General features: G+C 35.5%; 1 protein-coding gene across 1 annotated transcript; it reads right to left on the reverse strand.

Annotated features, from left to right (window-relative positions):
* Positions 1 to 1,885: 1,885 nt before the first annotated feature.
* Arr1 (arrestin 1) lies at positions 1,886 to 23,456 on the reverse strand. The gene is made up of 8 exons (XM_089701901.1): positions 23,301 to 23,456; positions 11,329 to 11,519; positions 9,449 to 9,627; positions 9,005 to 9,140; positions 8,221 to 8,378; positions 6,296 to 6,439; positions 3,210 to 3,339; positions 1,886 to 1,998 (listed from the first exon to the last, which is right to left on the reverse strand). Exons 1-8 carry the CDS (start codon positions 23,407 to 23,409, stop codon positions 1,900 to 1,902), a joined length of 1,146 nt encoding a protein of 381 aa, XP_089558027.1. The 5' UTR covers positions 23,410 to 23,456; the 3' UTR covers positions 1,886 to 1,899.

The following is a 23,456-nucleotide window of genomic DNA, read 5'->3' on the forward strand; positions in this document are numbered from 1 at the left end:
AAATAACAGATACATTTAAATACCTTCTTATGCATGTAAAATGATAACTCAAAATGGTATCTTTGTTTTTACTTAAGCCTTCCATCAGTTGGATGTTTTCTTAATTCACTTATTACACACTTAGCATTCTAAGGATAATCAGTAATGAGGATAAGCGTTATAAATGGGGTGCTATGTACCCGTAGTACATAACTAGAGTTACAAATTGAGACTTATGAATAAGCTTATAAGGTTGGGATTGGTATATTTGTTGGAAATGTAAAGGTGCATATACAATATGTAATAAATTTTAATTATAAATTGCAATTTTTTCACCCGTTTGTTTTAATATTATTATAGCCACGTATTCGGCCACGTAGACATTACTTTTTTATAATCCTTTTCTATAAAAAATCACTATCATTCCTTCAATTTACTAATAATTTACAACATAACCACACATTAATAATTAACTACTTACTACACTTATTATTTTTAATACCCCGCGTGTGTACACTCGCCCAACAAGAGAGCAGTCGTTAGGGTAGATGACACAAATGAATCATAATGGCGTCAAGGCTCGTAAAGGCTTTTATTGTCGTTCCAGCGCACTCGAGCTAAGTATCATTTGAATGAATGTGGGTTTTTGTTGCGAAGAATTAGGGATATTGCGTAACTCTATCCTAATGTGTTGGTGCAGTACAGTTTTAAATTGCTAGTGACCTTTATGGGTAGATGCGCTTTCGTTATAGAGCCCGTGTAGTCTGGTCGTTTTCGTTTAAATTTTATGAATTTTTGTATACCTATATGAATTTTTGAATAGGTATGTAGTAACTTCAGTGTCAGTAGTATGAGATAGTTACCCATGAACGACCACAGATTCTCAAAGACAGGTGCTTGCTATGAATTGTTAACATTACATAATAATTTTATTATGACCACACGATTAAATAAAAAATTAAATAAAAAATATATATTTGGTGGTAAAAATAAAAAGATTCTTAACTAAATATGGGAAGGGTTGAAAAAATAAAACACAGTTTCAAAATAATCTATTTATTGCCATCATTTTCATGTTAATAATAAGTATTTTAATGTTAATAACATTCATATTTTCCTTTAATATTAAGACGATACGTTACACGTTAAAATAATACATTGTAGGTATAATACCATAGTTAAGTAAATATTTGAATATTTTAAATTCGATAATTCACTACGAGTGATATTTGCTTACAGCCAAACATAGTGCAAAATTTAATAAAAAATAAGGCACCTACATAGTTCTGTTATAAATAGATTTTTTCTTACAACTACGTTCCTATAGCTTTTTTAACAATTCTAGTTTACGTTACATTATATTATTTTTTACTAAAAATATAATGCTGTTATGAATTAAGTTTCTCTTAGAATCCAACATGTATAATATTATATCATATTTTATTTTCAATTCCTATAATATTGATTAAAGAAAAATAAGACTCTTAGCAATATATGATTAGAAAAAAAAAACCCGTACTTTATCTGTAACTATAATAGTGACATTTTAATTTTATTTTATTCTCAAACATAAATTAGGAATAAGTTTGTCTTCGCATCAAAAATATTAATATAATAATAATTCATAAGGCCACTTTAATTTTATCTACTATTAAAAAACATTTCTACATAATTCAAAAATAGGTATATCGTCAATAAAAATACATTCAATGTAAAGGCAGCTTTATATTTTTTGTAATTTTTTTATTTTTTATTTTTTATCACACATGACACAATGCTACAGATCTTCGATAAATATCAATAAAAATACATTTCACATGTACATGCAACTTTATATTTTTTGTCATTTTTTTTTATATTTTATAATCAGTAGACATATTTTTTGACGTTTTTTTATATTTCTATGTATTATTATTATTCTCAGTAGACATCAATGCTCTCCTGATGATGCACAGTGTCCTGTCGGAACATCTCGACGTCGACCTGGCTGTCAGCTTGCACTAGTTTAGCGCGACCCTCCTTCAAGGGAAATGTTTTTATTTAATGGAAATTATGCTGTTTTTTGTGGGAAATTATGGCTTGTATTGTGTTTTAATGATGTGTGTCTAATCAATAAAACACAATTCAGTCAAGTCAAGTTCAGAAAGTTCTGGGGGTGTGTGTAGAACAAATGAAAACACTTTAATATAATTATGTAATTTCGTTTGTCATTTATGTAACATGGAATAGTAAGCTGTGAACACAGGCTGTGAAAGATGTATTTTGTCAGATTTTGAATAATAAAATATTTCTTAAATAGGTAGTTTTAATGAATAAATTTTTAATTAAAATTGTGTGCATTAAATGTGGACGGATTTAAATGTGCGTAGAAAGATGGCCAATTAATGCAGTTTATGGCACTAAAATGTTTTACTCTACATTCTACATACATTAACTCAATAAAAAACGTATTTTGTTAAAAAAAATTGTATATTGATCCAATTCTTATAAAAGTTCAAGTTAAATTGAGGTAATTAATATTGGCCTGTTTTAACAAGTGCAATGAATTATCAACTAAGTATACTAACAAATTATAATAGAACTACTAAATTACAAGATAATGTTACAGTTTTTTTTCATTACAGTTTTGCAGCTTCCTGATATATTATTCTGTTGAGCCACAGTATAAAAAGCATACAGTAGACCAACGCCTTTGATCTCGGAGTAAAAGCCGAACACGTCTAGACAATGTCTCGATTGACACAACTCATGCAGTATAGTAATGATGCGATGATACAAATAATATTTTTACAGACTGTTTACAGCAAGCGGTAAAACCGGCCCATAACGATTAATCACTACAAATACCTATTATTACAACAACACATATTTATACTAAAACTGCCATGATCAACAAAATTATTTACTTTGTTAAATATCGATTGCATCAGTTATTAAACTGTCTATGAGAATGTCGTCATCAGACGATGATGCCTGGTGTGCGGCCCGCCTAAGTATACTTTCTATCTGACAGCCTATAGCGTGAAGTATCGTGACGTCAGGTTAGCGCTTTGAGGTGCGCTAAGAACGCGTTCTATCTGGCAAAACCATTAGGCGGTGGGCGAAGCAATTCGCTTATTTCCTATACTGAATATAGTAGAGTATAGAAAATGTCAATGTACTAGTATCTTAATTATTCACATGTGAATACTAAAGTCGGTATGATCGAGGATATCGTCAATATTTCTTACTTTAGGGTGCATCAGTATGAAGGGCAGCTCTGCGCTCAGTTCCCCGTTCAGTGCTCCGAGGTACAGTTTCACTTTGGCGCTGTAACTCACTATAATGCCGAATGCATCACGCTGTTCTGGCTCGAGCAATCTGTAACAGTTTTTTTGAAGTGAAAACTTCTTTAGCGGCGTTGGGTATAAAATCTTAAACTCGCGTCAGGACACATGGCCTGATCGAAAAAGCGTAAGACGGATTTTTTTTTTAGCCCTTATATTCCATGCGTAAGACGGATACCATTCCAAAATATCAAACACGCTGAACGTTAATAATCAAGTTTTCACTTCTGCCGGCACTCCCGGAGTGCAACCCGTCTTTTTTTTTATTAAATCAATTAAGTTTTTGACGTGACAACGTCTTATAATTCGATAGAGCCAGCTGCACGCACGAAAAAACATGACTCATGCGGCGTTACCTCGCTCTGAGGCGTTCCATGTAAGGCTTGAAGTGCAAGCGAGAGCGCGGAACGACCGACAAAGAAGCACAATCAGTCTTAAGACGTTGTCACGTTCAACTATCAGTAAACCGACTTTACAGACAACCAATTTTTTTTATAAAATATAAAATAAGTTTTTTTGGTAATTTTGAAGTGAAACTTCTTTAGGCGCGTTGAGAGTAAAATTTCAAGGTCGCGTCATGGCAATACCGTAACGTCATGAAGTAAGGCGACGGTTTCGGTATCTTTGAATCTTGTCAAAGAAGTTTCACTTCTGACACGTGTACACTTTTTCTCAAAAAAATTCGAAAGTAATAATATCTGCAGATCTAGAACGGACTTGTCAGGCACAGTTTTACTTAAATTCACTGTTTTGTGCTCGCTACGATGCGAAATGCGTCTCTGTACCGGTTCTATCTCTAGTTTATTTTCTCCTACATATTTGATAGTTTCTTGAAATTATAATATGAGTGATAATGAAGTAAAGGTAATAAATTTTTTGAAAAATAATTTGAAGATTATTATTTTCATTTGAAATATCCCAGGATAAAATGTTAAATTTACATTATTATCTGGTACATTCACCACCTTATTCCATTACGATGTGAAAAGACCTAAATCAATACTATTTTAAAAATGTAGTAGGCCTAAGCCTAACCTTTTAGGATTTAGAAGTTCTTTGAAACAATAGGTTTAACATTCATCAATAATTCACAGGTACCTGTGTTATATGGCGAATCGCCAACGTTGTGTTGCTCAAACTTTCCTATGATCTGATTTATTCATTGAACAGAATGTAGACTAGTTGGATATTTAAAAATTAATGGTGATAATAGAATTAAATGATTGACAATCTGTTTAGCTTGATGTATACAAAATTAAAAGACAAGAAGATAATTAGGAAAACAAGAAATAATCAATACTTATCATTTCTGTTGTGTGATGAACATAGATGTTTGCTCCGTGTCTGGGCGTTAATTATCTATATAAGTATTTATTAAAAAAAAATTGGTTGTTTGTAAAGTAGGTTTACAATCGAGATGTTTACGTGATAACGTCTTATTGGTGGCAGCGCTCGAGATGAGACGGGAGATCGGTCCGTCTCTCTCTCGTTATACCTGCGATCGCGCTCGTGAGGTTTTGGTGTGACACAAGTTTCTGAACATATCACCCGACTTAAACGATTTTAAAAACGTTATCACGTCAATATAGTGTGTGACGCGCTTTAGACTCACAGCGTAGTAGAAGCGAGGCTATTGTCCTGCCGCTTGAGCTGCGCGTCCAGTGCGAGCCCGCGGCGATCCCGCAGCGTGCTGAGCTCGGGGTTAAAGTAAGACTCACAGCGTAGTAGAAGCGAGGCTATTGTCCTGCCGCTTGAGCTGCGCGTCCAGTGCGAGCCCGCGGCGATCCCGCAGCGTGCTGAGCTCGGGGTTAAAGTAAGACTCACAGCGTAGTAGAAGCGAGGCTATTGTCCTGCCGCTTGAGCTGCGCGTCCAGTGCGAGCCCGCGGCGATCCCGCAGCGTGCTGAGCTCGGGGTTAAAGTAAGACTCACAGCGTAGTAGAAGCGAGGCTATTGTCCTGCCGCTTGAGCTGCGCGTCCAGTGCGAGCCCGCGGCGATCCCGCAGCGTGCTGAGCTCGGGGTTAAAGTAAGACTCACAGCGTAGTAGAAGCGAGGCTATTGTCCTGCCGCTTGAGCTGCGCGTCCAGTGCGAGCCCGCGGCGATCCCGCAGCGTGCTGAGCTCGGGGTTAAAGTAAGACTCACAGCGTAGTAGAAGCGAGGCTATTGTCCTGCCGCTTGAGCTGCGCGTCCAGTGCGAGCCCGCGGCGATCCCGCAGCGTGCTGAGCTCGGGGTTAAAGTAAGACTCACAGCGTAGTAGAAGCGAGGCTATTGTCCTGCCGCTTGAGCTGCGCGTCCAGTGCGAGCCCGCGGCGATCCCGCAGCGTGCTGAGCTCGGGGTTAAAGTAAGACTCACAGCGTAGTAGAAGCGAGGCTATTGTCCTGCCGCTTGAGCTGCGCGTCCAGTGCGAGCCCGCGGCGATCCCGCAGCGTGCTGAGCTCGGGGTTAAAGTAAGACTCACAGCGTAGTAGAAGCGAGGCTATTGTCCTGCCGCTTGAGCTGCGCGTCCAGTGCGAGCCCGCGGCGATCCCGCAGCGTGCTGAGCTCGGGGTTAAAGTAAGACTCACAGCGTAGTAGAAGCGAGGCTATTGTCCTGCCGCTTGAGCTGCGCGTCCAGTGCGAGCCCGCGGCGATCCCGCAGCGTGCTGAGCTCGGGGTTAAAGTAAGACTCACAGCGTAGTAGAAGCGAGGCTATTGTCCTGCCGCTTGAGCTGCGCGTCCAGTGCGAGCCCGCGGCGATCCCGCAGCGTGCTGAGCTCGGGGTTAAAGTAAGACTCACAGCGTAGTAGAAGCGAGGCTATTGTCCTGCCGCTTGAGCTGCGCGTCCAGTGCGAGCCCGCGGCGATCCCGCAGCGTGCTGAGCTCGGGGTTAAAGTAAGACTCACAGCGTAGTAGAAGCGAGGCTATTGTCCTGCCGCTTGAGCTGCGCGTCCAGTGCGAGCCCGCGGCGATCCCGCAGCGTGCTGAGCTCGGGGTTAAAGTAAGACTCACAGCGTAGTAGAAGCGAGGCTATTGTCCTGCCGCTTGAGCTGCGCGTCCAGTGCGAGCCCGCGGCGATCCCGCAGCGTGCTGAGCTCGGGGCGGAGCTGCACCACCTTCTGCATGCTCGCGCCCGGCTGCAGGGGACAACCGTCCCTGTGGATTATATTTTATTTTATTTTATTTATTGAAGTGAAAACTTCTTTAGCGACGTTGAGCACTTTTTCTGTAATGGGTATAAAATCTTAAACTCGCGTCAGGACACGTGACCTGATCAAAAACCATTCCAAAATATCAAACATGCTCAACGTTAATAATCAAGTTTTCACTTCTGCCGGCACTCCCGGAGTACAACCCGTCTTTTTTTCAGATAATTGCAATAGTTAGTATCTTGTTACCTTAAAAACTATGTAAGTATTAAAATTACATATTTAATTATCAACAATACTATTAAATTATTATTATTATTATTAAATCTATTTTAAATCATAATGTGCTTGAGACATGGATTTTATTCCAATGTCTCAAGACATTCCCATCTGTCCACGAAGAGAGATAGGATGCTGCTCTTTTCCGCATGATTGCGTATGAATGAATGTAAAAGACGTATGGCACTCGGGGACTGCCGCGGTAAAGCTATTGCATGCCTTCAAGCCACACCTCCGTGCCCGTCGTAGTGGGGAGCGTGAGGTTTTTTCGTTACGGAATTTCTGGATTCGGTCCCCGCTATTTAGTTTTGTAGCCTTCAAATCTAGATACTAATATTATAAAGCTGAAGAGTTTATTTGTTTGTTTGAACGCGCTAATCTCAGGAACATACTGGTCTGATTTGAAAATCTTTCGGTGTTAGATAGCCCATTTATCGAGGAAGGCTACAAGCTTAGGCTTTAGGATTATCATCACACTGAGACCGACAGGAGCGGAGCCACGCAGGTGAAACCGCGGGGCATTACTAGTGCTTTATAAATTTTAAATCTGTTAAGAGTAGAAAAATTCGATCATGAGGCGGGATTCGAACCCTCGTCTCCTCCTCTACCCCTAGGCCATCTCTATCGTGATCATCTCTATCTTCTTCTACTCTTTCGATTTTATTTGTCTGTCTAATTTTTCTATTCTCTGCGTTTTCGTCCCTTTTACAAGCGCGTGATTTGAGCTTGTTAGAGGTTCTGTTCTTATAAAACAGGTGATTAGAATAGTTGATCTTTAAATATTGTTTTCGTTAAAATAGCTATAAAGTTCTTCTCAAGCTAAATTTATTTCTAGCCACATCCACAGAACACGTCATATACAATATGTAGTTACATAAACAATGTGTCTTAGGAAATTTCGAATCAAGAAAATAGAAATGTAAGTTATAGGTAATGTTAAGTTAAACATATGCATCGCCTAATTATATCTGCTTAATAAATATATGTGGTGTGTAAACGCTATTTAGAGAAACGTTGGTGCAGCTTGAATTTCTGAATACGTGTAATTAGATTTGGTTTGTAAACGAACTGCATTTCTGAAATACAATATGTTTGGGAATAAAATATTTACTGAAATATTATCTGTTACAAATATTTGAAAGTTGTGGAAAATACTTCAAAACATGAGACAAATTGCAAACAGATTGGAGATTTTACAGGAGGTAAAAATCGAGTTTGGACAAACTAAATCAATTGGACGTACAAGGTAAATCTTCACTTACACCTAATTAAAAATATATTTTTCATGTAGGTACTATTAAAAGACTAAAATACTATGCTAAATTAGGTTTGGTTCTAACTGGCTTTAGTTGTTATTTCATCCTTTGTCACCCCTCTGCAGTTCAAATGCCTTCCTACCAACCTCTCTTATCTCCGGAACTTTTCCAGTCTTCGTAAAACTTAGCTAAATAAACCACTAGTTTTTCTAATTTTCCGTAAATTTTGCTAAAATAAGCTACATAAACTCACTGTGTCTCCACACTGCACACCACGTTCCGGTACTGCCCGTTCTGGAACAGCACCACGTCCACGGACTGCAGGATGCAGGCCTTGATCTTCTTCACCACCTTGTTGCTGTGGTTCCGAACGCTTATGTTTATGGCTATTGTCTCCCCGTGGATGTACAGCTGGGATTTTATTTATTTATTTAAATTAGAAGAAAAGAAATAAAAGAAAGGTCATTTATTTGACTCCACAAAATTGCAATAAACACGATTAGCACACAATACAATTAGAATAGGACAATACAATTCAAACACAACAATAAATGTACCTACACAAAACAGATCTTGTTAGGTCGTTAGACCTTGGAACTTTAGATCTTGTTAGGTCTAAAGGCGTTACGTTATTTTCGGGAGCAGATCGCAGCACAACAATGTATACAATTATTATAACATTGGGGTATAGTTTAACAATCGATTTTAATTATATAGGAATGCAGAGGTTAGTGACTTTATCGAAATATTATATAGCAAAGGGCATTTTAAAGGAACTTCGATAATTTGTGGACGTGCATGATCAATATGAAATGTTTCCAGCTACGAAATGCAAGGGACAATATTACTTACAGATGATTTTGTTTATAGTAAGTTTTTTTTTATTCGGAAAATTAGATGGTTGTGTATGGAAAGTTACATCTTAAAAAGAGGACAGGGAAACTAGTGCATTGAAAGACATTATCCAAATTAACCATAATTCAAGACTTTCACTTAATTACTTAATTATTTCAAATAACGATTTCCTGATCACTTACCTGTTTATCCAAGGTGAGTTCCAGTTCAAGCTGTCCCGGAGACAGCATGAAGTCCTTCCTCACCACAGTGCAGGGTTGTGGCCCTGGCTTGTTTGGTGCGAACTGCACCTTGCGGATACCCAGGGCTACAGTGCTCCTATGTGTTTATAAAAGACGCGTATTTACAGTTGAATTATTGTATTTTATTGGCAAGATCAGATACTAAAAAGTATAATTTAGAATTATGTACGGAAAGAGAACAAAATTTCTTAGAGTGTAGAGAAGTAGAGTGTTTATAAATTCATAAAATATCTGAAGGAACGTGAATACCTTTCCGTTTATAGTTGGTATGATGCTTGCATGTTATTTTTTGCTTGGAAATCGATAAGTAACTTATTTGTACCACGCAATAATGTCATTTTTTCACCTTTCTTAATTAGTCTCCTGGACTATACTGTACTATACCTGCGATGGGAGCGATCGATCTCAGTGTCTCCCACAAACAGCTTGATGTAGTATTGCACTCCACATGGCTCGCCCTCATCTTCCAACCCTGGCTGTAAGGTCACAGAGCCAGGGGACCCAGCAGGGACTGACAGACGGAATGGCAGCGCGGTTTCACCGAGTTTCTTCATTAGTCTCTCCTAGGATACGAAATACGAAATTTACTAAGTAAAATTTTATAGAGTTGAACTCTTTCGAAAACAATTGAAAATAGAAACTGTCTACTGCTGAGATGGCGGTCAATTCAAAAATTACCAACGGGTATGAAAAAATCAACATAATTCTTCAAAAAACTTCTTTTCCTCTCTCATTCTTGAATAACCTTATACCAAATTTAACACTCATTAAAGGGAAAATATCTATACCTATTGAAGATAGATCTATTAGCCGGTAACAATAATACATTTTATGCCAACCAATTAATCAAACACTTGAAACAAATTGAACAATTTAGGGGTGCTATTTAAGGTCCTAATGGTCACGACCCTGGATCGGGAATCAAAAGGATATTTGAAACCTCTGTATTGTATAACGTGTGCCCGCACTTAAGGCTTTGGGAAGTATTGATGACAGGCCTCAATAGTAAGATATATCCGATATCTAATTGGCCATGTCTGGTAAGTTGGCAAATTTGCTTAGTGTACAATATTAAAAGGGCCTTTCGCAAAATAATGAAAACAGGTCTGTAAGTGAACTATACCAAGAAATTTCATCCGTTTTTAGTCAGAATATGAAAATATCTAGACCCAAGAGACAGGCGTACAAAAGTATTCCAATGTGTACTATCCACTATTCTAATAAAACACATACAGTAAACAAATACAGTAAGTCCCTTTTCCAATTTTTACCTTCTAATGTCAATCATAATAATCACTAGATTAAACGCACAATAGAGATATTGAACCATGCACAGCGTCCATTGAAATTGATTATAATCAGCATATTACGATACACAATGCCATTTGTAAATTATAAGTACTAGTTGCAAATTTAATAACATTTATACCTTAAAAAACTAATTAGTTTATAGAAATTTACATACAAAAAAAATTGATTATCTCGATTTATTTTTAAGCGGTTAATTTATTAAATAACTGAAAAAAAATCTGTTTAAATCTTTGTAGAGAAAATTCATTCTACGCATAAAGCCACGTGCAACTAGTTTTGAAATTATATATGAAATGAATTTCTCCGCCAAAGCCCCATTTACTTCTTCATTACACGCCCCCGGCTGAACTCGACTCGCTCGCTTATAATTATTCGGTAAATAATTTCCCACACCGCATTATTGCGTTACAAGATTCCATCCAAGTACGTAACTACGTTTAACGTTGTATTGTAAAATCCGCTTTTCAAGAACCATGAGCTAATCCCCAAATAGATTTCATTTACCACGGAGCTGGCGTTCAACCGCGCTCATCTAATTATTGTTAGCGCTGGTTAATACGCGCCGTAAAGTAATAAGGATGAATGATTAAACAGCTGCTTCAGTCTTATATAATCCTTATAGGAAGAGGGTAATGACTTCATTTGGAATTGGGGTGAGGTTACTGAGTTGGCATTCAATTCGGTGCTTTTGAACGTCTTTGATTGCTAAAGATTTGGCAATGTTATTTGTAATCATGTAAAATTTTTTTAAAAAGGCTTCTATGTAACAGTATAAGAATTACTGAATAGTAAAATCATTTACATATTGAAAATAGATCAATAGTTTCTATCTAGTAACATCAGAATTACATTGTTCAGTTATGACATTATTATTTAAAGGTACAACAGATAGAAAAATTTCGTAAACTAAAACTATTCGCCCCTAATACTTATGCCTCAAATAATACTCATACCTGAGTACGAGTCAGATCATAGGACCGCTTTTCAGGGGCTGGATAAATCTGGTCCGAAGCGAGGTACAGCTCCTTGTGGAAGTTGACGCCCATCACCTCATCCTCTTCACGACCGTAACGGAAGGTACACACCACTTGGGCGAAGACCTTACGACCGCGGACGTACTCATCGTCCACTACTACAATGCCATCTGTAATTGTGTGTAATATAATTAATATATTTATGTCTGAACGATATTATAAGAGTGTGCAAAGAGCGCGGAATAATTGAGAATCTTGCATTATGAAATAATTTTCTTGAAAGCTTTCATATAGCATCGATTTAATGACGACTTAAGCGCATCACACACGGTGAAGAACATAATATTATATTTTATGTTATAATTAATATAATATTTTATGTTAAGATTCTCTAATATAAAAATATTACAGTAACTTAAGGTATCCGGTATCAGCGTTCTGGCCATCATTTTGCACGCCTCATAAGCGAAGCGTTGAGGTGGGTACTACTGTCACTTCGCGCAAAACATCTGATTTTTCAAACTTAAAATGTCTTTATGTATCATACATTGCACTTGTAAGATAATACATACACACACATATTAAGAAAAAACACTATTTTTAACGTTCATGATATTTTTGATGTCATTTTTGTTATTTAAACTAGTTAAAAAACAGTTTAAAAAAGTTCTGTCTTGGACGTCCGTGTGTCTGTATGTGCGGATCCTTTTTCTTGTTAACACGATAGCGACCGAAATACTTTACTAATCGAGTCTTTTTTTTTCTCTTACGCTTGAGTATGCTCAGGAATAGAACCCTTTCATTTTTCAGGGTCTGATTCGATGTGGTTTAATTGTTATTAATTAAACAAAAATAATAATTAATAAATATTTATTAAAAAAAAATTATGAGGCGTGCACTTTTGGATTTTCCAAATTATTTCTTTTTGTCATTGCGTACTAAGACCCCTGTAGAACCGCCATCCTGTTAAAAATGACCCGAAATTTTGTTTTCGAAATATTAGTAAATTGTATATAAGCGCAACGGTCAATAGATTTATTAAGACAGAATCAAATTTTTCACCAAAATATTAAGGAATTATAAAAACCTAACACGCAGATATTAATGTGGTTGGTTGCGCAAATCGCGTATAATCTAATGCGTAATAGGTCAATATGATAGTATTCCAGGATATATATCGTTAACTATTAAATTATTAACACACTAATAATCAGGCCAAGGATTTATTTAGTGTTAATAATGCCATATATGATATAATATGTTATCATGTTTCTAAATCCCTTGGAACTAATTTCTATTCTGTAAAATAATTCGAGTATAAAAACAAACATAGTTTATTGTTGCCGACACTCGAAGATAAATAGTTAAACTTTGCGGGAGCGATTTGACTTTTTTAAAAAAATAAAATAAAATTAAAATTAAACTTATTTAATTATTAACTATAACAAGTGGACGATTTGGAGTCACAAATGTTAATGCCAGAATTACATGCAATGATACAATCGATACCTTATTGCGAAATAAATGTTTTTTCAATAACTGCAACGCTTATGCTAAATTGCAAGAACTCTCCGGTGGTCTTGCTGAGGCCAGCGGAAGGCTATTGCTCAACCTAATACCGAGGGTTGGGGTGGATGCGTAACTCCTCCCTCCTTAAGTGCGAAATTATCGGTTTGTTCATTTTTAATAACTATCCGATGATTTCGCAGACATGTTACATTTAATATCTTATAACGAAGTAAGTAAAGTAAAAATAGAATTACAAGTACAAAGATTAAAAATAGAGACGTATAGCCTAAAGTAGCACTGAATCTAAAATTTCTTTCACTGTTAACCATTTCACTATCACTGAACACTGATTGCTTTAATATCGTTGACATATATTTAACTTCGTCCAAGTTGATGCCTCGCATATTGAGTACACGTGTACTGGATAATATTGGAGTTCTATTCACAGGTAATTGCGGCAAAACTATAATTTTTGTTGGTTCTACAGGATCATTCTCAGTGATTACTTGGTGAGGGCGAATCGTTATATTCTGGATCTCGATGCTACATGGTTCGTCGATGGTCATTATGTATGTGCCCACGACAGGATATTTGCTGACATCACCATTGCAAATTTGAGTCAGAGTATTTCTGTATTTTGAGAAAAGTATCCAACTTATTTTTTTTTTTTTTTTTTTTTTTATTTATTATCAGAAACAAAATAGGTTTACAGATATATTAGTGTACAGTTGTGAATTAAAAAACCACTGAGGTTTATAGTAATGTTCGTATACAATAATTTAAACAAAACAATTTCGGTTTAACTGTAGAATACATAAATTGAGTCTAAAGATTGCACAAAAATAACAGTTTTTTTTTTATAGATACTTATAACTATAACATCAACTACAGTTTGTCTAGATAATATTGCTTAAGTTTACGTTTTATGTTTATTTTGGTGATACAATTTCTTAAATTAATATCCAACCCATTCAAGATATCTGGTAACAAGAACGCGGTACGTCGTTGGCCATACATGTTTTTTGAGAATGGTTTAATTAATTTATTAAGAGTAGTGTTCCGTGTATGGTAAGAGTGTGAATTTAATGTTTGATATTTTGTGTTGAAGAAGTTTTCTTTGAGCAACTGAAATTCAAATTTATAATTAATTGGCAGGACACTGCAATGTTTGAAAAGTTTAGGTATGTCATTTTTAAATTTTATTTTTATTTGCGGCGACACAATTTTTTTGAGAATTCGAACTTGTAGGTTCAGAATCCTTTGCATATATGTTTTATAAGTCCTACCATAGCTACTTAGGCCGTATGATATTATAGAATCAGCAAAAGCATTGTACAGCAACAGTCTTGTTTTATATGGTAATCTGTTTTTTATAATATACAAGACTGCCAGAAAAGATCGAAGTTTATTGCACACCTTTTCAATGTGCATCCTCCAGTTGAATCTGTTATCGATTATTACACCTAAGTAAGTGTAGGAGTCGACAGCCTCAACAGTTTCACATTCGCAAGTTGTCGCACGTGGTTTACAATGCATACACTTATGCGTATGATTTTTTATACCTTGATATAGATTGCCGTTTATGTGGGGAGATTTGATATGCATTAATTTCGTTTTTCGTGAATTTATTACTAATCCAGCATCATGACACCATCTGCACAGGTTATCGAAGTCATCTTGAAGCAAATTCATCGCTGTGTCAACATTTTTATGGGATACTAAAAGGCATGTGTCGTCAGCAAATTGAAATATCTTGGAGTGTTCTATTGCTTCTCCCATTTTATTCACGTATGCCAGAAAATGCAAGGGGCCCAGCACAGAACCCTGCGCTGTTCCCATGTCCACCTTTGTAGCATCACTATACGTACTACCAATTCTGACAAAGTTGTTGCGATTTTGCAGATAACTTTTGCACCAAGCCAGTAAAGTACCGGCCAATCCACTATCCTCCAATCTATATATTAGTTTCTCATGATCAAGGGTTTCAAAGGCGCGGGAAAAATCAATAAATAGCACCAGAATGTGTTTTTTTTCGTTCAGATTTAAGTTTACGGTATCAGTAAAGTCTGATAGAAGGGCATTGGTGCTTTTTCCAGATTGAAAGCCGTATTGATTAGTAGAGATTATATTATTATCATTATAAAATTTATGTATTTGATCACTAATAACTTTTTCGACTATTTTATCAATTGACGAGAGTAATGTAATTGGCCTATAGTTCACAGGGTCATCGTGCGTCCCTTTTTTAAATATTGGTCGGATACATCCTACTTTTAGCTTATCTGGATATTTACCTGTCTGGACCGAGATGTTTATAAGGTTAACTATAGCAACAGTAAGATTTTCTGATATATATTTAACGTCCACATTTCTTATTCCATCTATGCCGGGACTTTTTTTATTGTGTAGATTTTTAATAACACTGGAGACCCTATTGTGTGTTGTTTTTTGAAATCTCATACATACATTTGGCGGGACATTTCTAGACTCTTTAAATAGGCGTTCAGTGCAGTTTGGAATAATATTTTTTATAGAGTTATAAAATTCAACGGAAAATTTATTTGCAATTTGTTTCACTGATATATTTTGGGCTTCAAACGCTTTAAGTATTGATTCATCAATACTTTTTGACTCCCTACCACATATGTTATTTATAATTTGCCATAACTTGCTCGGATTGCCGTAGTTAGTTTTTATTTTATTTTCATAGTATTTATTTCGGTAATATTCAAGTAGTTTATTAGTTTTATTTCGAACTTTAATATACTGCAGTCTGAGGATATGATTGTTTGGATCAGCTCTCCATTTATGAAATAGGTAGTCGCGTTTTTTGCACAGTTTACTTAAGTTTTCGTTCATCCATCCATAGTAGGGAAATGCATTACAATTGTTGTGTTTTTTATTATCGTGTTCAGTTGACGCATTTTTGAAGTGTGTATGTATGTAATTATATATTTCATCTGGGTTCTTCATATGGTTAGTACATTCAAAATCTATATTTTTTAATTTTTCAAATTGTGTTCGGGTAGCTCTATTTGGTTTTGTATTATAGCGATGAGCTAACGTGTCTGGATATACGGATGCCATAATTACAATTTTGTGATCAGCTAACACCGTGTCAACTGCTGCAGTGTATGACGTGTCGTCAGTACGAGTGAAAATGTGGTCAATGCAAGATTTTGTGATTTTATTATCCCTAGGTTCTATGCGTGTGTAGTTTGATATGCCACACATTAAACCAAATTCGGAAAGCATGTCAAGATAATTATCACGTGTATCGTTTTTAGAGTCTTTCAGGTCAATATTAATGTCTCCTAAAACTATTACATCTTTGCACGTACTTTTGTTTACTGCTGATAATAGTTTGCGTAGTTCGTGTATAAATTGTGTTTTATTTGATGATGGTGGTCTGTATATTGCAACGACTTCAGTAGATTTATTACCTAAACTTAATGTTCCACATAAGTTTTCAAATGTATTACTAGGTACAGTTTTTTCCGTAAACTTTAAATAATTTCGAACATAAACCAAAATACCACCGCCTCTCTTATTATCACGCAATTTAGAGTACATTACATAGCCAGGTATATTAAATAGGTTGGAGACCTCGGTTGATATTGAGCATTCTGATACAACGATCATATCGAATACAAACATGGCGGAGCTTGTTATTTGCAAGAGTTTACAGAAATTTTTATACATGGAGCGTATGTTAACATGCATACACAAAAATTGATACTTCGTGTATGGCAACTTGTTCAAAAAACATTCTATATCTATACAATTCAATATTTCTGTTGGGTTGTTATTACTAATATTACATGAAGCCATAATAAATATAAGTCAAACAGAATACATCTAAAAACTAAATTTAAATGACAAGTAGTATTAATATCTATTTTAGTAGCAAATCAATATCACCTACAGAACGAATTATATGAGGCTTATCTCCATCGGCTTTCTTTGCAAATATTCTGCCCCTCTTAAGCCACACGTATTTGTAGGTTCCGCGTAATTTGTGTTTAGCATTATACAGTACCGTTTTCATATTTGGTGTGAGGGCCTCACGTATGTAAATACGTTCTGCAGCAGTAGAAGTAGTGCACGTTGGGAGCTTCAGGTCCTTAACAAATATTTCTTTAGATTTAGCTGCCGCAACCCACTGATCACGCATCTCGGGACTTTTTAGTTCTATAAAAATCTGTCCTGGTTTCTCATTGCGTCCAGGCATTCGACGAAGAGATTCTATATCTATGACCTTGATGTCTAGTTTATTTGCGATGGAAGTAGCGATAGATTTGAGATTTTCTTCCGGTAGTTTGGGAATACCCGCAATCTCTAATGCATTACAAAGGCTTTTTTGCTCAGTATTTTGAATGTGCTGTTCTAGGGCGGCCACACGGATTTCTAGATTTTTGTTTTGGTTACATAGTTCCATGTTACGGTTTTCCAGTTTCTTTATCTTAGTTTCTTGAGCCTCCAATTTAACTCCCATTTCAGAGACTTCATCAGTGGCAAAAGTGAGAGCCCTTTGAAAATCCTCGAGTTGCTCCCTGATAGATTTTTTAATTTCCTGGCTTATATCATGCAGTAGCTTTTTGATGTCCACACTCACTAATTTAGGGTTTTCGTCTCCATTGTCTTCATCCTCACTTTCTTCCTCGGGAGTGAAGAAGGAGGAGCGATTAGAAATGTTCTTAAGGCAATTTTCACAGCTCCATTCTAGGCTATTTGAAGCCCGTAGAGTGCTCAGTTGCTTATTATTTAATTTCGCACATTCCGGAGTTGCATGAACAATTTTAGAGCATCTACTACATTCCAGTCCAGGTAGTTTTCTAGTTACATTTTTCAAACATGTACTACATTTCTTCACAACCATTTTTATATTTCAAGTATAAAAGAAAAACTTATTTTATTGATATATAATAAAAACAGTACTTCGTAATCGATAGGGAGTAAGTAGTAACTCACCGCTTCTGTTTCTTTTAATCTTTGGTCAATAAACGCTGTATGAGTCACTGGCCACTGCGACGCGGACGCTCGGCTCTGGCGCCGACCGCACGCGATATTCGCCGTATTGCAGTGAAGCGTTAGGATTGATTGTTAGTCACACGGTGCCGCACGTGAGTTTACTAATACCCTTCACTATTTTGTTCTATTGAAACACACAATAATAGTATTTAACTTGATTACGTTATTATAATCACTTTTGATACACTATAGTAATGAAGTATATCTTTATGAACACTTTCGTCGATATTTATACTGATAGACACACGTTTTGTTGAAGTTATAGAAAATAATTCACAGAGCTACTTTTATACGACGTAAACAGTTTAACCGATCGGGCAAAGATGAATAAGGTGTGATTCTTTGAATTCTCACATTCTCTATATTGATTAGCTGTTGTTCGCAGTGCATTGGGTTTCCTTCAAATTTAAGCAGTTGTTCTATGCAAGTAGTTTCAGGATATGGCGTTTGATTTTGTTCATCGCATAAAAATTGTTCTCCAGCAGCGAGCGATCGGCACGGTTTTACGACCGGTAAGTATTTCATCCCCTTTGCCAACAGGTAAGGATATTTAGGAAAAATGGAAACGGTATTACTATCGGATTCACGGTACATAGGTATAGAGTATAATTTGTAATAGTTATAAGTATAATTATCTGTAATTGGAACCTCCATTATGAACGTAATCTGGTTTTGTTTAATATACGATTTAACATTAATAGTTTCTTCTAGTTTTACTAAATTTGCCTCACTCGCTTTAAACACTAAATTTTCAGTTTGAGATATAAGAATTAAATGTTGCAACAGTTCAGTAGAATTAATAATACTTTGATGTAATATGGATACTTTACTAAATGCTAGAGCAGTCTCTATTTCTCCTAATTTTATAAAAATAGAACGAAAATTACTAACAAATAAATTTAAAAGGCTTACAACATAAGTAGTATAAACCCAATGATTATCCTTAGATGCTAATTCCTTAATCATAGATTCTACAATTTTTAAACGCTTATCTAATATATTAGAATTTTGATTTAAGACTTCAGTAGAATTGATAAAACTATCGAGCATTTTAGATATTAAGGTAATTTTATTTCTAATGATAGTCTGATCGTTTTCAAGTTTAGCTGTAAGTTTATCGTATCTAATTGCGTCACTATAGTCTAAATTTCCGGTTATGTTTAAGAGGTTGTAGTTGAAGGGTCAGCGCTGACTTCATCACTATCAGCCAACACCACAACGCGGAAGGCGTTTTACATTTTTAATAGGGACCATAGTCTTCCTTTGACCTATAACCTTAGCTTTATGGAATCGCGGATTATCCTTGCTTTTTCGCTTATTAACGTCTTGCGCAAATATAATTTTTCCTGAAGGGAGACTGATTTGATCTTCACCACCTCTCCTATCCTTTACTTTTTGCTTAGTTTCGATCATTTTCATTTTAGAACACGTTTCACAAGCATTAATAAGGGCTGAAATAGTTTCCTGCATATTGTGCCAAAAATAATATCTACGTATACTTGCTAGAGTCTCTTTAATACCGCGGTGACACGTTTTGCCTTGATGGTGTTTTATTATAATAGCCTTTTGTTCCTTCTCATCTTCTATAAAAACTACACGCTCCGTACATTCAATTAACAATACTGTATCCTTTCTAAATAATTCTATGACAATGCTAGTGAACTGTTTGCGATGTTCATCATCTTCGAAATAAATGAAATACTTAACTTTTGGTTTAATATACTCTTTTAAAAATTGTTTTACTAGATCCGGGTTATTAGTAGGCAAGAATACTTCTAAAACCTTTTGCTTTTCACGTGAAAGGTCGTGAACTTGCATTTCGTTTTTAAACCACGTATATACTAAAATTTGATTTGGTTTCGTATCTATTGCTTCATGTAATATAGGTATACCGGACGATTCTACTGTATTAGCTGAATGAACTGTATCCGATTTTGACGTTACAGATGGTGACCTGACTGGGTAGTCACATCTTCTAGGAGAACTTAGCGCCGATAGAGTTTCAGAGTCGGGAATAGATATCGTTTCACTAGAATCGCGTTCTGGTATAGAAATTGCACTAGAGTCGTTACGCGTTCTTGGCCTATTGTCTCTATCGCCTATATTAACAACCATGGATTCGTTTTCATTATCGGAATGCGTAGCGTTAACTCTAATTCTAGATAAAGCGTCCGCGTTAAAATTTTGCTTCCCAGTATCAACCATAAATTTGGAATTAATTTCAGGAATATAAATGTGTGGCAATTTCAGATTTGGATCGCAATTTAATTCTATGATTTTTTCTTTATAGAGGCTTTCGTTTGAAAATTTTCTTCATCAGACGGAAGCACATTAATGTCTTGAGTATCATCAGTGGGTGTATAAATCTCATTCTCATCGTATTCGTAATTCGTATAGTCGTAAGGATTACAGCCATAGTAATTCGTATAGTCGTAAGGATTATAGTCATAGTAATAATTGTCATATAGTGAATTGTCATTATGTAAGTCGGTTTCATTCACTCTAAAACCTGGCTGAGTTATATTTTGTGGTCGAGGGGGTGCCGTCCTCATGGAAACGTCCGTAGACTCAAAGCGGTTATTTTGAGGAGGTCTTTGACCGAAATTCTGTGGCGTCATACCAAAAGTTTCAGGAGGCTTATAACCAAATTGTGGGTTTTGATTAAATGTTGGCCTATAACCAAATTGTGGATTTTGATTTAATGTTGGTCTATAACCAAATTGTGGATTTTGATTTAATGTTGGTCTATAACCAAATTGTGCATTTTGATTGAATGAAGGCCTATACCCGAACTGTGGGTTTTTATTAAACGGTGGCTTATAACCAAATTGTGGATTTTTATTAAACGGTTGTTGGGGTGTGAATTTAAAACCAAATTTTTGAGGTACATTTGGTGTCCCAAAATTAAATCTTTGTTGAGGATTTTGTAAAAATTGGGGCACCGTTGTATTATTATGGGTACGATTGCGCGACTGATATTGTTCGTGAAAATTAACTTCTTCTAACACAATTTCTAGAGCCTGTTCTAATGTATTAGGCGATTTTAGTCTAACAATTCGCACCATGCTTTCGGGCAAATTATACAAGAAAACGTTCAGGGCTGTATGATTATAAATCGCAATTTTCGCGCGTTTAATTTCCGTATCTACCGATAAATTAACCTTCGATATTAGTAACGATCTAATATTCTGTATCCTATTACAAAATTCAAGATAACTTTCCCCGGATTTTATTTTACAGGACTCGAGAGAGATTTTTATGCAATCCTCAGTTCGCGGATCGCCAAAATGTTGTTCCAGTAATTCTTTTAGCGCGGGCCAAGTGTTAATATCTTCGCGCTCGGATAATAACGCGGCGGCATCGCCTATTAATCTACTAGTTATTGCATGTAAAACGTAAATATTCTGCTCTTCATGCCCTCTAAATTTATTAATTATATATTCACATTTTCGAAAGAATAGATTCAAAATTCTTTTGTCTCCACCAAAAAGAGGAATAAGCTTTAACATATCACTCGGAATTGTTATTACGTTTACGCTTTCCATGTTAAATAAGTACAGAGTAATTAAAGTTCTGAAGTCTTTAACCAATTACAATAATTTCGAATTATAAAAATCACACACACACAGAAATCAATTTAAAACACAATATAATAAAAATTCTTAAAATATAGCACAATAAAAAAAATATATGTTATCAATTACTATAAAAATTAAAACTTGAAGTTAGGTATAAAATCACATATAAAATATAAAAATCATTAATTGAATTACGATCGATTTTGAGATCAATTAAATCAATTAATATTAATATTTCTTTATGCAAAAATCATTTAATTTTCTAATTTAAAACTTTTAATTAAGTTACACTCTATAGTTAATTAGTCTGTGCAGAGTTTTATGCAAGACAATTTCTTAGAATTAAATACGATATTTCTTATAAGTTATAACTAATTACTGATTTAATAGAATTTCATATTAAAACCAGATCCGTTATAATGCGAGACGTTCAATCCCAAAATAACAGTTAAAAATAGTTAAAAGTCAAAATTACACTCTCGTGAAAAGGATATAGGAATATATCAGAAAGGATGGCAAAAAGTTTTACTCACCAACCGATCGTCGATCCCATGTCCTCGTCGTGGTCGTTTAACAAATTTATTATTCGGTTCTTTTAGGATAGCACGGCCTTTATAGCAATGTTCTAGGGCTAATTTTGAAGACCTCTAGACATGCAGACCTTATATGGCTATCCTACCGGCTGCGCCAGTTAAACTTTGCGGGAGCGATTTGACTTTTTTAAAAAAATAAAATAAAATTAAAATTAAACTTATTTAATTATTAACTATAACAAGTGGACGATTTGGAGTCACAAATGTTAATGCCAGAATTACATGCAATGATACAATCGATACCTTATTGCGAAATAAATGTTTTTTCAATAACTGCAACGCTTATGCTAAATTGCAAGAACTCTCCGGTGGTCTTGCTGAGGCCAGCGGAAGGCTATTGCTCAACCTAATACCGAGGGTTGGGGTGGATGCGTAACTAAATTGTTTATCGAACACAAATAATGCTATTCAATTAAAATGTTTATTGTTTGTTTCCTTTTGTAAACACAATATGGTTATTGTTGATGTACAATATCACCTCAGTAAAGAAATCATTTCTTGCTACTGATGACTATTTAATATGTCACTTTATAAGCTTCCGACTCAATTGAAATGAAAATAATAAAACAAAAAAATTACGTAACATAATTATTTCACATCCTAAAATTCGGCCAAACTGAGCATCATTAAAAATTCCACCGTTACCAAAGTTATCACGATTAATCCGAAAGGCAAAAGGTTTTGCAAACATGAAGGCGAACTACAAACACTGCTTAATAGGTGCTATTAAAGTCGTATCTGTTAGAAGGAGCATGCCAGTCTTGCATGATGATGGATAGCTTCAGCTGTTGCGATCTTAGTCGTTAACTTCGTATTTGTAAACAACTTGCGCTACATTCGTTTCTGTTTTGATTTTCTAGAAGGTTCCTTGATTGTTGGAACGGTTTTAAGTTTCTTTAAAGCAAGAAAGTTTCAAATCACCGTTAGGTACAAACTTTTTGTAAATAATTGTGTCATTTACTACACCTTCGTTCAATACTAATTTACGTTTACTTAAAAACCCGAAAACACGAAGCATAGAATTTCTTTAGTTTATCTTAAATTACAGTTAAAATTTTGATGTGATATCACCAACATCAGCTCATTATGTTCCCACTGCAGGGACAAGGACCTCGTAGAGGAGTAGATGATGTGAAATAATCCATGGTAACTTTTATAACTTTAAGAATTTACGCATAGATTACATACGCGGAAAGTTTTCACCTTATTTTTCATCGCATAATATCGAAAAAAAACTGACCTATAGGTTCAACATAAGAAATGTGATCCACGAAGTCCCGCTTCGGCATATACAGGGTGATTTTTCCATTAGGAGAGCACTTTTTATACACTTTAAAATTGTAAACCATGTTGAAGTCACTACTTGTATACGATTTTTCTGTTCACCGACACTGAA

Source organism: Colias philodice, chromosome 2, assembly GCF_061535455.1.
Source record: "Colias philodice isolate Cphi_HAF_F1 chromosome 2, ilColPhil1 Martin Lab GWU primary, whole genome shotgun sequence".
Taxonomy (NCBI): Eukaryota; Metazoa; Arthropoda; class Insecta; order Lepidoptera; family Pieridae; genus Colias; species Colias philodice.

What these genes read in the sequence shown, in the direction of transcription:
- Arr1 (XM_089701901.1), bottom strand. Translation starts at nt 23,409, where the DNA reads ATGGTTTACAATTTTAAAGTGTATAAAAAGTGCTCTCCTAATGGAAAA. An exon ending in TTCTTATGTTGAACCTATAG is followed by an intron (nt 11,520 to 23,300) that starts GTCAGTTTTTTT and finishes ACACAATTACAG; the next exon opens with ATGGCATTGTAGTAGTGGAC. An exon ending in AACTCACCTTGGATAAACAG is followed by an intron (nt 8,379 to 9,004) that starts GTAAGTGATCAG and finishes ATAAAATCCCAG; the next exon opens with CTGTACATCCACGGGGAGAC.